The 15,653-nt window shown below is 38.5% G+C and overlaps 1 protein-coding gene across 2 annotated transcripts in view; it reads left to right on the top strand.

Annotated features, from left to right (window-relative positions):
- The window catches only part of CFAP74 (cilia and flagella associated protein 74), a 3,161,205-nt gene that overhangs the window by 646,643 nt on the left and 2,498,909 nt on the right, over positions 1-15,653 (top strand). For both annotated transcript variants that reach the window (XM_044062943.1, XM_044062944.1), the window contains exon 7: positions 4,333-4,443. In XM_044062943.1, coding sequence (XP_043918878.1) covers positions 4,333-4,443 — 111 coding nt within the window. The remainder of the gene's footprint in view (positions 1-4,332; positions 4,444-15,653) is intronic.

Genomic DNA, 15,653 nt, shown 5'->3' with positions numbered 1-15,653 from the left:
CATGGCTCTGGAGACTGTGATTCAAAGAAGTCAATCAGGTTCAGGAGACAAGATCGGCCCTTTACAAACCCAAAGTATCCTCTACCACACCCACTACTAGATGGTGACATTCTTCCCAATCCAGGCCCCAATACTGACACTACCATAAAGCCTCTCAACCTACCTACTTCACATATCTGTATACCACATAGACCATCTAATTCCCTCCTGATAGCTCACCTAAACATCCGTAGCATTAACAATAAAATTTCCCACCTACATGCACTGTTAGATGTTCACTCATTTGATATTTTCTGTATTTCAGAAACATGGCTAAAGCCCTCTACTCTTGACCAGGAAATTACCCCTCCAGGATATAACATCCTGAGATGTGACCCATAAAGCCAAAAAGGGTGGTGGAGTAGCCATTTTGTATAAATCTGAACTCCAACTTTCACCCTTCAATTTGCTACTTCCCTCAGCTCCCAACTCAGAAACCCTCACTGCAAAACTACAAATCAATAACTCCAAATCTATCTACCTAATTTGCACTTATCTCCCCCCTGGAAATAACATCAATACTCTTGAAAGCATACTTAGTTACCTCTCTTCACACCTACCCCAAAAAACTATTATCTTAGGTGACTTTAACATAGACTGGACAACCTGTAATTCTCCCAATCCTACCAACCATATAAATCTATATGTATTCACACAAATAATGACCACTCCTACTAGAATCCATAAACCAAACAAAAAAGAAACCATCCTAGACTGGGTCCTTCTAAACAGTCATCTTGATTCTTATAAACCAGGAACTTTCCCAAATGATATTAGTGACCACATGCTAACTTATATAATCAAACAAAAACCTTATAGCCCCAACATAAATACTTTTAAAACTTCCCGCTCCAAAAAATACTTTAACACAGAGAGCTTCCAAAATGAACTGAAAGCATGTGACTGGTCACCTATGCTTCATCTTGAACTTGATGAAGCAGAAATTTACTTTAATACTAGATTTCTCCAAATACTAGACTACCATGCCCCCTATCGCTCTTCCCGCATAAGAACCAAAACTGCCCCCTGGCTCACAAAGGCAAGTAGGCAAAATATCCTTCTCAGAAATAAAATTTGGGCTAAATGGCAAACCTCCAGAAATCCAACAGATCACCTCTACTTTAAACAATTAAGAAATGCCACCAAGAAGGACATTCTTAAAGACAAAAAAGACTATTACCTCCACCTACAACAAACTCACCAACAACATCCTCAAAAATTCTGGTCTGGCATTAACAAACTTCTTCAACCTGGACACTCTAAAACTCTTGACCCTATAGGTTTCAACCATAATAACTCTAACCAGATTCCTGATGCCTTTAACAACTATTTTACTGAAGCTATTCTATCCCTATCTAACACATTACCGTCCACTTCCACTCTCCCATTAGTAACACCTAATACCCTCTCACCTACCTTCCAAATACATCCTGTACCTACATCCCTCATTTGCAACCTCCTTCAAAAGCTCAAGCCATGCACCCCTTCTGCTGACTGTCTTCCAGCTGAATACCTGCAAATTGCAGCTAAAGCCATTGCCTACCCTATCTCCATACTTATAAATAGAACAATTTCAGAAAGCAAAATCCCCTCTCTATGGAAGATCTCCCATATAATCCCTTTACACAAAGGTGGCTCATCAACTGAGCTCTCCAACTATCGGCCTATTGCCTTACTCTCCATTAGCTAAAATAATGGAGAAATGTATACACAGACAACTGCTTGACCACCTACTACAAAATAATCTACTTGCAGATTGCCAACATGGCTTTAGGCCTTACCATAGCACAACTGCCCTGCTATCCTTCTCTGATTCTATAAACAAAAACCGTAACAATAACACCTTTTCCTCTGCTCTATTTATTGATCTTTCTAAAGCTTTTGATATGGTGAACCATCCCATACTTATTGACACTCTAAAAGCCCATTCACTAGACCCACAAGCATTGCAATGGTTTAAATCCTATTTAGAAAATAGACAGCAAGCAGTTCTCTGGAATAAGAATATTTCTTCATCCCTCCCTGTAAACATTGGAGTACCACAAGGTTCTATCTTAGGGCCACTTCTATTTTCCTTATTTATTAATGACCTTCATACTAGTATTTCTCAAGCCACCTGCATACAGTATGCAGATGACTCCACCTTAATTTGCTCAGCTAAGTCCATAACCTCTCTCCAGTGCCTCACCCAAACAGTATTTAACAGTGTTGAAAACTGGTTCACAAAACACTGCCTTCTTCTCAACCCCAAGAAAACTAAATTATTGCTTTTTTCTCCTACTCACAAGACACCTCAACTGCACCTCACAGTAACCTCTAACAATGGAACCATCATATCCCCTGATACTACAACCCGTCTTCTGGGTGTTACAATAGACAACAACCTTAGATACAATGACCATATTAATTCCACTATAAAGACAGTAAACAAAAAAATAGGGACCTTATACAGAATCAAATCCTTCCTTACCTCTGCAGCCAGAAACACTATAGCCCAAACCCACCTAATCTCCACCCTGTTCTATGCTTCTGCTCTCTATACTAATCTGTCTAAAACCAACCTTATCAAACTCTCCACCTGTTATAATAACATAACCAGATTTGCTTCTGGTACCCCATTTAGAACACATCATTGTCACAACCTCAAACAGCTGGGATGGTTAGAACTACAGAACCAATTACTTTTACAACAACTTGTTATCACCCAAAAGATCCTCTACTACCCTAAAAATACCCCAATCCTCACTAATCTCATCTCCCCTTACAAAAATCTTGCAACTCTATGCTCAGCAAATAAACTTCAAATCTCTTCCATTAAATCCAACAACAAAGCTTGGGGACTCACTCTTCTGAAACACCATAGGAAAGAGCTGGAATCAACTTCTTTCTGAACTTTCCAACCTTACTTCTACTCTACTTTTTAAGAAGAATCTTAAAGAATATCTTAAATCGCACTGGCTTTGTCCCTGCTCCAACCCTGACTAATATCTCTTGGCCCCTCCTGCTCTTTCTCAAAAAAAAAAAAAAAAAAAAAAAAATTTTTTTTACTTTATCTATCTTCTGTTTTAATTTTTGTTTTTACTCATAGTATTTGATTCTAGCCTAAATTTGCTAAATAACTCTGTATAACTCTGCCTTTTAATGTTAATTTTGTAACAAATTTTATTTTATTTTAATTATACTTCATTGTATTTCCTTGTCATTATTGCTGCTCGGAGCTTTTCTCCCCGGGCCTCTACTGAAAATGGACATGTATCCAGTTAGACTAGCCCGGTCAACAAATGTAAAATAAAATAAAATAAATAAATAAATAACAAGTCTGTAAAAGAATAAGATAATTTTCTATTGGTATTTGACTGACTTAGCTGCTTTTAAGAGTAATAGTGATAAATGAATTCATCAAAAGACTGATTTGGAGAATTGTGGTATTTAGGTGACCAGCAGTAAGAAAGCTGCGGTGGTGCAGCGGTAGCATTGTTGCCTCACAGCAAGAGGTTCTCCCGTTCGATTCTCGGCTGGAGCACCTTCTGTGTGGAGTCTGCATGTCCTCCCCGCAGTCGAGTGGAGTTCAAAAGACATGTGTAGAATGGGCGTGCCTTTGTTGAAGGTTGGGCGTCGAGCTGGGACCTTGGCACCCGTAAAAAATCTACTGCCAATCATTAGCAGACGGGAGTTCTGCTGTGGTGACCCCTAACCGGGAAAAGCCGAAAGAAGAAAAGAAGAAAGTGACCAGCAGTAATTTAACATAGCTAACAGTAAATGAAAGTGACATTTAAATGACTTACACTATTTTTAATGGTCTGTTGGACAGCCATGCAGCCAACATCATTGAGTGAATGAACAGTTGTTTGCAACATGAATTGCTCATGGCAGGTTAAGTTTTCCTTTTCCCCAATGTGTTATGATTTTAAAGTTGATTGTTTTCATGAAAGGCAGTGAAGTGATAAAACTCCCTGTGTGGCAGGTGAGGAGAGTTCTGCTCCCTCCACATAAAAAGGGTTTCAGTTCTACTTCTTTCAATTTGAAGCAGAATTTCACCAAAAAGTCCCAGGACAGATATCCTAGACCCATTATTAATGTAATTTGAATAAACTTCTATCTTCTAACTTTTATAAGTGTATTGCTTGTAGTACATACAGAGGAATTTGTTGGTGACTGTCTTCTCTGTTTTATATTGGGCGGGCATGCTAATAAACTGTACAGTTTAATTTTGTAGTTTTGTCTGAAAAATTGCCAATGAGATCCCTGTTTGGAAAAATACAGGTAAAACACTTTATGTATTTGTTATTACAGAAATCAGGCAAGATCCCTCATGGCTCAAGAATTAAAGCACAGAAAAGCAATCGAAGATGCTCAGAAAAACCACAAGAAAGCAGTGAATTTCCTGAAGGAAACAATGTCCAGGTAGATTAAATTCAAATAATATTTACCTTTTTTTTGGGAGTGATGTCACTGGTCTCTCAGCATATAGCATGCACAATGTATTCAGATTAATTCTGAATGACTGGTTTGATTTTGACCACTTAGTTATGTCCTGTAAGACTGGAATTAACGGTCAGTAAATTGGCAAAAAATATAAAAGATGACAATTTCAAACTGAAATAACAAATGCACAGGCCTGTCAGAAGGGCATTCTTACTCCACATCTTCTGTCATAGGGATGCAGCCATACTGTCTGGCCTCTTCATTTTGAAGAAAGAGAGATTTTCATTGTATGCAAAACTAGTAGTACTGTTGATAAGAAGCTGCTACAGCTCTTAATCACATAAACAGGTCACTGTTTCTCAAATGTGATGTGTTCATTAGAACCCATGTATTAATTTGGCAGAAGAGCGTTTCTGCCCTTAAGAAAAGACATGTGGATCTGTCAGGATCTCAGAACTGCATCGTGGGTTCCCACCTCTTACAGATGCCTGCTAAAATATGTAAGTTAGCTTAGACACATTTGGACACAGTGGCACTGTTACCTAAAAATATAAATTTTTTTAATGCCTGCAGGTATATTTATCCTCCCAGAAAGCCCAAACTCTGTGTACACTATAATTTATGCAGTGCAGAAAATTGCTAAATTGCTAAATTAAATGTCTTTCTTTGAGGAGAATCCTTACTGCGGGATGATAAATGGCTTCTGTTGTCAGTCATACTTCAAACCTTACTCTTTGAATTCAAGGATGTTCTTCATATTGATCACTGCTGCAGTGGCTTTAGTTGTATGGGTTATATCCTGGCAAGGATATAATAGGAGCTTCAGGATACCTTCCATGCCTCCAAACTGTCAAGCAGCCCAAGCTGAACTGACTAAAAGCCAAGTTCAGGGGCAAAGCCCTTCAGAGCTTTACTGCCACCAAAGAGCATTTTCCCATGAGGCTTTTGAACGTTGACGGTCAGCTTGTGCTTTTCTTTGCTGGGCAGAAAAGTTTCCTTTGGAGAAAAACTTAAATTTTGTGAATGTTTTATTACATTCCTGTTTGGGAACATTATTTTAAAGTTGTGTTGTTATTTAATGGATTGTCTCAAGACTGTAACATTCTTATAAAAAGAACAGTTTAAAAGTAGTGTAAAGAAACAGAAAACATATTTCGGTGGAGAAATTGTTTATTTTTTCTTTGTGTGGCTGGCATAGTGTTTTAAAGTTTTTTTTACTGTTTTTTCTGTCTAAAAAGTAATTTTTGTAGTCTGGTATTTTACTGGCATTTGTTGCTTGTATTTCCTTGGAAAGAGGCACCATTTTTGGCTTGACCATGGAATAGACTACCGGCCCCATAGTCAGTCCTTCCAGCCACAAAAAAAGAAAAATTTAAGCAAACAGCCTTTGCCACCCCATAGGCTAGCAGTTTTTCTAAGTTGCAGGTGTGTAACTTTGTTGTGGCCATTTGTTGTACTTCAGACCACTCATCTTTTACCCCAGATCCCGCCGGTGTAGCACCTACAGCCATTATGGACCAGGGGTTAGCCATGTACTCTGTGGCTGTTGGAGTCCCCTCAGTGAGCAAGGGAGACTCACCCTTGTTGGTCCTAGGAGATGGAACATGGAAGGTTTCCCTGTTTTGTCAGAATGGTTTTCCCATTGCCGGGGAAGCAGACATGGTTAGCCCCATTTCTGTTGTAAAAATAAAACAGAAAACCAAGCATGTATCTTCCCCTTCTCAAGTTTCTTTGGATAGGAGAATTTTACTGGGACTGGCTCAAGGTTTAATTTAGGCTATTGATCATTCTTGTAAAGTAGTTTCTGATAAAAGAAAGAGGATTTCCTCTTTTCTTGAAGAGAGTCAAGATTTTGAACCTGAACAGGAAGATGCAGGGATGGATTCAGGTCTTTTCCTGAGACTCAAAGGAAAGCTAAGTTTCTGATTCTCCCTGTGGGAGTTTCTCTTTCTCTGAGACTGTTGCTAGAATGTCCAAATATTTTCAGTGGGAGAGGAATCCCTCTTTATTTTACCAGAAACTACGTTACAAGAAGGATATATAGCCTGAAATAAGCCCTAAGGCAGCCCAAGTAAACCACTCCTATCCAAAGAAATTTGAGGAGGGGTAGATACACGTTTTGTTTACTGTTTCGTTTTGACAGGAAAAATAGGGCCGACCATGTTACTGAGGTTTCTCAGTCCATCAGAAAATACTTTGAATTGTTGCAGCAAGGATTTTCCGGAACCTATAATGTGAAGTTGTTCAATCTTGCTGTTTATTCTTACACGTGGGTTCGGAGCCGAGCCATTGGCTCCAAGTCTGCTGCTTTACTAGCTAAAGGTCTCAGAATAGCTCAAGGCCAGGCCCCTACCCCTTGATGCTCTCCATCCTACCCCAGATCTAGTTTGCCACTGCAACTGATCACAAGGTCTACGGAGATCTCGGGCCAGTAGAATTTATTTCTTTATCTTTGACCTATTTTTTGCAAGTGTTTATCTAAAAAGTTTGATATTTACATAGTGTACACTCTTTTATAGGGGTTTTAGGCAGTTAGCCTCTGTTTTTGTTAGTGTACAACTCCACGTTATTTACAGAGCGGTTTTCTCTAGGCCTTTTGCCGTTTTTTTCATTTGTCAATACAGTTGACAATTAAAATTACAGAGTGGTTTGCTCTAGGCCTTTGGCCGTTTTTTCTTTGTCAGTACAGTTTGCATTTAAAATTACTGTTCGTTCCTTGTTTTTGCTACCCTGTCCCTTTGAAATTCATCTAGTAGTAGTAGTTGGTGTGTATGTGCTATCCTTGTTATATATAGATAGTGTGCAGGGACTTTATATCTTTGTTTGGTTTGTGCAGATTACGGTGTTTTTGTGCACTTGTGATCGAAGTTGATCAGGGCTCTGACAACTTCTGTTGCTTGATAATATGGCGGATCAGAAGGAAAAACAGAGGTCTGGCTAGTGTAATTGTGGGCAGAAGATGTCCATTACTGATGGACATGTTAATTGTGTTTATTGTTTGGGGCCTGTACACCTCCAAGAAGATTGCTCTATCTGCCACTCCTTCAGCAGTAGGGTCTTATTAGAACGGTGAAGGAAGTTGGTAGATAGAGGCTTGTTGAAGCCTGACTTTCAAGGCTCCCTGGATAAGGCTGACCAGACATCCAAGTCCTCGAAGGGGTCAAAGTCCTCAAAGGTGTCCTCGGAGCCCAGGTCATTGGTTCCTAGTCCTTCTGTGAGGGCGCGGTTGCCGGGTCCGCATTCCTTGAAGCCGTCCACCGAACAGATGCCCCGGAGCCAGTCCCCGGTCTTGGTACTGGTCTCTGAGACTGAAGTCTCCAACCCTTCGATCGATGGCGTCTTCGGTTCCTTTGACCCATTCGTCGAGGACCCTTTCCGATGTCGATGTGGACCGGGTGGTGCAGAGGCTTTTAGAGAACCGGGCATTGGCTAAATTACTATCAGCTTTGTCCCAACTGTGTTCGAAGCCTGAGACTATCCCACTGGCTGTGACTACTCCTCCTCCTCAGAGCCGAGCAGAGCCTTCAGAGCCAGAGGAGGAGGATCTGATGATTGTGGCACCAAGGCCTGTCCCAGTGCCTTCGGCTCCATCAACCCTGACTTCTTCGGTTCAGTTGGAAGAGTCTCGGAGCCGACACTCTCTCGTCGGCTCTTGGGGGGAGAGTTGAACCGTTGCATTGGTTCCAACCGTTCGTCTCGGGGCTTCGGCGCAGATGAGCTCGGCTCCGTCCTCTGGTTCGGAGCTTGCTGTCTCAGCACCTGGGAGGTTGCCATCTTCCTCGGAAACAGCGGCTTCCTCGGGTCGAAGCAGTGGTGCCTTTGATGCCATGAGGAGGGTTATGTCGTCTAAGACACACACATCTTCAGGTCCCTCCTCTTCCTCCCCTAAAGTGCTGAGTTCTGTCTCTACATCTCACATTCTTATCAAGCATCGAGACCCAGAGCCTCAGGTATCCCCATTGAGTAATCCCTCCCTACTGAGACTTCACCAGAAGCCCCCACTGATGAGGTTCCCAGAAAGAGATTATGCAAGAGGAGGCATATAGATTCCCCTCAGGAATCTTTGACATCAGACATCGACTTAGAGGAATCAGAAGGATCCCCATGGTCCCCCTCGGAGGATATCTCCTTTGCGGATAACCTGAAAGTCCTAAAGCAGAGGGGTGACTGGAAGTCCATTAGCCCTACTGAGGATGAGTCGGTGCTCCTGAAGGTCTTTGGGTCTCAACCTTCCACCTCCTGGGTTACTCCTCCCTTTAATGAACAGATGGATTTGGTTGCTCGAAGGGCATGGGAGTCTTCTGATTCTATGGAACCGGTCCCTCAGAGGCCTAATAAATTTATCACCTCCCCCCAAGACAAGATGTTTCTTACTAAGGGAGTCCCCGTTGATGCCATGGTGGTGGCGGCGGCCACCAAGAAAGAAATGTCAGAAACCTCTTCTTCTGTCCATCCTCCTAATAGAGACTCTAGGACGATGGCGACATTTGCCATGAGATCGCTTAACTATTTAACCTATTTCACCTGTCTTCAAGGAGATTTCCTCAAAGAGCTTGGAGATACTCTAAAGGGCAACACAGATGATGCTGTGTCTGAGAAGGTGACGGTACAGCTTAACACCCTTAATTCTATTGTGAACTTGTCCATGCAGCAATGCAGCTGATGGATCGAGCTGAGCAGCAGGTTCAGCGATAGCTCTGCGGAGACAATCCTGGATGCGCTTATGCTCCTTTGCGGAAGCCTTCAAGTCTTCTTTTGTCAACACAACATTTGATGGCTCTTCCCTGTTTGGGCCCAAAGTCAAGGAGACTCTCACTAGGTGTGAGCAGGAGGGAAAGACTGCTGTAGGAGTCCATTTTTCCACCCCTACTAGGCCATTCCCTAAATGGCAGAAAGGTGGGAAAATGTGGTTCCGAAAGTCCCAAGGAGCTTTCCAGAACACACATAGTGAACCCCCCTCCAGGGGCAGAGGAGGGGTCAATAACGGAAGATGCCACCCTGGTGGCAGAGGGGGTCCACAAAACTAGGGTTACAGGAAGCAGTTCCTTGGCAAGCCCTACCAGTGCTCCTGAGAGAAGGCCCGCCTGTCCTGCTCTGGAGACAGTCGGGGGGGGGGTCGCTTGGCTTTGTATCTGGATGCCTGGCTAGGAATTACAAAAGATTCTTGGGTACAAAGCATAGTTACCAGAGGATATTTCATTCCATCTCTATAAAGCCCGCCTGTCGGCACAAAAATCCCAGATGTTCCACCCAGTCTCAGGGATCAGGTAACCATAGAAATCTGGAGGCTGCTGGAAAAGAGAGTCATCCAGCCAGTCCCAGCAGACCAGATAGGATCCGGAACTTACTCCAGATTCTTTTTAGTTCCAAAGAAGATGGGGGATTGGAGACCCATCTTGGATCTCAGCAGACTCAACACATTTGTAAAGTAGGAGAAGTTCCAGATGGTCAAGCTTCAGTCTGTCCTTCCTTTCCTCGGAGTGGGTGATTGGATGTGCTCCATAGATCTCAAGGATGCGTACTACCACATCAAAATGGCCAGGCCATCCAGAGATCATGTGCATTTCCAGCTGGGAGCCAGTCACTACCAATTCCGAGCACTGCCCTTTGGACTCGCAACAACTCCCAGAGTGTTTATCAAATGCATGGCAGTAGTTACAGCTCACTTGAGACGTCTAGGTTTCTGAGTGTTTCCATATCTGGATGACTGGCTCCTTACTGCCGCTTCCAGGCATCAACTAATTCTGTCCAGGGATCACACTATCAATCTCTGCTCTCAGCTAGGCATCACTATCAATTTAGAAAAATGTGCGTTGTCGTAATCGCAGCACATCTTTATCGGAGGAGGACTAGACACTACCCACCACCCACAGTAAGATTACCTCTGAACAGAATAACCCCTTTACGGACTCAGTTCTCAGACATTCTGCAGAGGAAAAAAGTACTGGCTCATCAAGTTCTAAAACTCCTTGACACCATGGCAGCTACACTCATATCAGTTCCTCTGGGACGAATGCACATGAGGATTCTTCAGTGGTTACTATTCACCCATTGGCCATACCAGCAACTTCCCATGTCATCTTTAGTCATGATTACGGACTCTTGCAAGAAAGATCTTCGCTGGTGGTTGACCAGCCAACAACTTACGATGGGTCGTCCATTTGTTCTCCCCCCATCGTCAGCCACAGTGACCACGGATGCTTCCCTGATAGGGTGGGGGGGGCTATTTCAGGGAAGCACTGCCCAAGGCACCTGGTCAGAGATGGAGTTGCAGTTGCACATCAATGGTCTGGAACTGAGAGCAGTGCTTTTGGCGTTGCAGCACTTTCACGACTCTCTGCCTCTAGGGACAATTGCCATACAGATGGACAACATGTCGGTAGTCTGGTACATCAACAAACAAGCAGGAATCAGGTCTTACCCCTGTGTTGAGAGGCCTTGAGAATCTGGCAGTGGGCTGTGTCCACTGGGTGCTTTCTGATAGCAATGCATATCCCAGGGAAATCCAACGTAATAGCAGACAAATTGAGCAGAGCCATTCTGTTACCTCATGAATGGTCCCTCAAGAATGAAGTTGCAGAGAAGATTTTCTGCAGGTGGGTTCAGCCTTGCTGTGACCTGTTTGCATGCCCTATGAATGCCAAATGCAGAAGCTACTTTGCCCTAAATCCCCCATGGGGGTTGTCCAAGGGACTTGCCCATACATGATTGGTCCACGGGACTCCTGTATGCCTTTCCTCCTATTCCACTGATTCCCAAGTTCTTACAGAAAACCAAAGCTCTTGGCAGGATGGTAATCTTTTTTTTTTTCAAAACAGGTTTATTGTTTTAACATATAAGAGAAATATCATAACAATTTTATACAAGTAATTAAAAATAGGTATTATTATAATATTCAACAAAACAACTAAAGTATTTACAAAGACATCCACTACAATCAGATCAATTAATTAAACTAAAATACCATGCTATTGAAATTAAAATTTTTTTAACAAATTTTGTAAATTATCCCATACAATAAAATAAGATGTTTTTCTATTTGTTCTAGTCCTAATTGTGTTTATTTCCATATGGCACACTATATTCATAACATTTTTAATTCATTGAACGAAGGAGGTGTATCTGAAATCCAATTTCTAGTTATTATTTTCCTAGCCACTGCTAGAATAGACCATAACAAGGGAAGCTTAACCTTTTAACACTTTGAGGTACAGGTGTGTTGAATAATATAAGAGATTTAGAAATAATGAAATTATCTGTAAAAGAGCCTGCAAAATTCATTAATTGACTTCCAGTATTCTTTCAATTTTATACAGTCATAAAACATATGAGCCCAGTCAGCATTAATTTCTACATTACATCTCTTACATAGATTATCTTTATTATTTATTTTATTCATCATCAAAGGTGTATAAAAAGATCTGTGTAAAAATTTCCATGTATAAAGTCTCCAGACAATGGAAGACGTAGTTCTATAAGCAGATTCCAATATATATTGTTTATCTTGTTGATTTGGTGGGTCCCCATTAATAGAAGTGAAATAATTCCAGTATGAATCTACACTGTAAAAAGTTTCTTGTCTGATAACTTTATGTATGTATGAAAGTTTACCTTTATCAGAAACTTTATGTTGTAAATTTAATATCAAGTAATCAATCAGTGTTGGAATAGATTCTTTAACAGTTATAGACATTAAATCTAATTTATTAATGAGATGTTGTCTAAAGGTCTGAACCTCTAACCAGCAAGTTTCTCTTAGATCAAATTCTTGTTTTAAGAAATCTAGATTTTTAACTTTATTATCAGATATCAACTGATACCAGTACTTTAGATCATTATCTATAGCTAAATGAGTTCCTTCAGAAGTAGATGACAAAAGCATACCCTGAGTATACATTATAGGAAATAAAATAAAATTCCATTCCCTATACTTAGGGTGCATGAATATAAAGTTACGATAACTAATAATAATATTTAATGGGTAACAAACCATATGTTTAGGTGTAATAGGTGAAGTACAAAATTCCTTTAGTAACCATAACATGGAGTTATTTACAATCATATTTTTATGTGTTAAGGAGATTTTCATGGAGTGTATACTAATTAGCTCCCAATAATCTTTCCATTTTGTGACATATGACTGATCTATTAATAAAGTAATAACTTTTACAATAGAAGAGATAGTATATAAATTAAAGTCTGGAAAAGAAATAACCCCTTGAGACCAGCTATTAGTATGTTTCTTTAATGCAATCCTAGGTCTATTAGGTGCCCATAAGAAATTTAACATTAGTGTGTTCAGTTTCTTGATAATTATTTTTGTAGGTGGAAGTATTATTGATTGTATTAAGTATAAAATCTTGGGGAATATTATCATTTTAATAATTGTAAGTCTCTCCTCCATAGTAAAAAACATATTATTCCAAGTATTAAAAAGATTTTGTATATTAAGAAAACAGGTATTATAATTATTATATATAATAGATTTAATATCTTTAGATAGTATTATACCTAAATAAGTTATCTGACCTGAATTGGGTACATATTTAGTAAAATCACTAATGAGAATATTTTTCGTGTATATATAGGTAGTATTTTAGTTTTTTCTTCATCGAATATTAAACCAGAAATACTTTTAAAATTCATCATGTTATCAAATAGAGACTGTATAGAAGAATTAGATCCTGCTGATGTAATTAGAACATCATCTGCAAAAGTTGAATTTTGGATGTTGTATTTTCATCTATTTCAAAACCCTCTATGTCAGTACTGTTTCTGATCAAATTAGCCCAAGGCTCCATTACTAAAGTGAATAATAGTGGAGAAAGTGGACATCCTTGTTTTGTACCTTTAAGAATGGGTATTTTTGTGAAACATATGTTCCTACCTTAATATAAGCCAACGTTCCTTTGTATAAATGTTCAATTAGATTTACAAATGCATCCGAGAAGTTTGTGCACTTCATTAAGGTAAACAGATAGTCCCAACTTACTGAATCAAACGCTGAACTTATATCAAGACTAATAAGTATTAAATCTTTCTTTTTCCTATTTGCAAAATCTATTAATGTTAAAGTTCTTCTTATATTATCAAAAGTATTTCTATTTACAATGAAGCCTGTCTGATCTATATCTATAATGCCGGGAATGATTGTCTTCAATCTATCAGCAAAGATATTCATAAACATTTTATAATCAACATTAAGTAATGAGATGGGCCGATATGAAGAACATCTAGTTGGATCTTTATTAGGTTTTAAAATTGGCAAAATAAATGTATATTGCCAAGATGGGGGGTTATTAACTCAGTGTGGGCCAAAATAAAAACCTTATGTATTAATGAATATGTATTTTTAGAAAGGATTTTATATATCTCTGGTATAATACCATCATTACCCGGTGCTTTGTTTGATTTAAGCTTATTTATTTGTGTAATAACTTCTGTATATGAAATACTCTTGTCCAATAGTTTAATCTGTTGTTTATTAAGCTTTTTATTCATATTTGTGGTTATAAACTCCCTTATTTTATCTTTAGGTTCCATGTTAATATTATTATGGTTAATTTTGTTAAAGTGATTTCTAAATTCTTCTGGTATACTAGAAACATTCTTCTTTTTCCTTAGAGAAAAGATTTCTTTGATATGGTTTTGTTTATTCAACCTTTTTGTTTTATTTTTAAGTCTGTGTAAGTATTTGGGGCTTATTGAATAAGGCAAAAACTTGTATTTCTCTAAAGTTATTTTAACTTTATGAGTTAAAATTTCTTTGTGTTTCTCATTTAGTTTGTTTATTTCTTCAATAACTTTCTTGTCCATAATATTTTCTTTATTATTATGTTTATAAGAGTCTAATTTACTTTGAATATCTAACAATTCCTTATCCCAAGATTTCCTTTTATTATTATACCATCTGATACTTTGTCCATATAGATATGATTTTAAGGCATCCCAAACATAAACAATGGAGACTTCAGGAGTGTTATTTATGTCTAAAAAATGTTTTACTTCTGAAAGTATATATTCTTTATAGTCTTTTAGTTGAGTTAAGTATGCTGGTATCCTTTTGATCTGAACATTGAGTATTTGTTATCATGAGTTCAAAAACAATTGAATGATGATCAGATATAGGACATGAAATTATTTTGGAATTAATTAAATCTGTTACCATCTGGTTAGAAATAAAGACCCTATCTATTTTTGAATAAGTTTTGTATCTGTTAGAAAAAAGGTGTATGGTAATGATTTTGAATCTATCTGATTATTAATATCATTCAAATGATAAGAATTAGCAAAATCCTTTAAATGTTTTGCATTAGATGTAATTCTTCTCTTTCCTATAGTGGTAGTATCACTTTCATGTAGTATACAATTAAAGTCACCAGCTAAAATAATATCTCCTATAGAGAATGATATGATCTTATCAAGATGATGTTTCACTGTATTAATACCAATTCCAGGTATCCAATATACATTAATTAAAGTATAAGTCTTCCCATTAATTTGTATTGTAACCATACAAAACATTCCTTTGTCATCCTGATAAGACTTAATGGTTTTAGGAATGGGCATACTTTTATTCCATAAAATAGCCACTCCTCTTTTTTTCTGAGTGTGCCCTGAACTAACCAATACTGTATATTTGTTTGTGGCTAGTTTATCAATATCTTTTTTTTCAAGAGATGGGTTTCTTGTAGGAAGACTAAGTTGGCCTTATGTAAATTAATGTATCTTATTAGGCTTGCCCTTTTACATGGATTATTCAATCCATTAATGTTTAAAGAAATTCCTTTTAAAGATGTCATTTGGCATTTTTAAAACTTAAGAATCTTATGATCAAAATAACAAATAGCAAGATAAGTAATGTTACATCTCCTCCTTTAGGTGTACCTTTAAATATAGCTGTATTTATTGAATTTCTTATGGGATTTCGTATAGGATTCAATTTTGTTTGTAGTGACAATGAATGTACAAAATATATTGTGGATGTCAAAACTATATACAAATAACAATGAACAAGTGAAAATAATGTAAGGATTAAACCTTGCATCCAGCCTGGAGTTGTAAACTCCAACTTAGAGTAGTATTTACCACTCAAGTTAACCCCCTACCCTAAGCAGCAGTACGTCAGCTACCACCTTATCAATTTAATACTAGTTATATTTAACTGAAGTTAACAGTTTTCAATTCAA

This window comes from Protopterus annectens, chromosome 2.part1 (genome assembly GCF_019279795.1).
Source record: "Protopterus annectens isolate FY-2018-M chromosome 2.part1, PAN1.0, whole genome shotgun sequence".
In the NCBI taxonomy this organism is placed as follows: domain Eukaryota; kingdom Metazoa; phylum Chordata; order Ceratodontiformes; family Protopteridae; genus Protopterus; species Protopterus annectens.
This window is presented reverse-complemented; position numbering and strand designations above follow the sequence as displayed.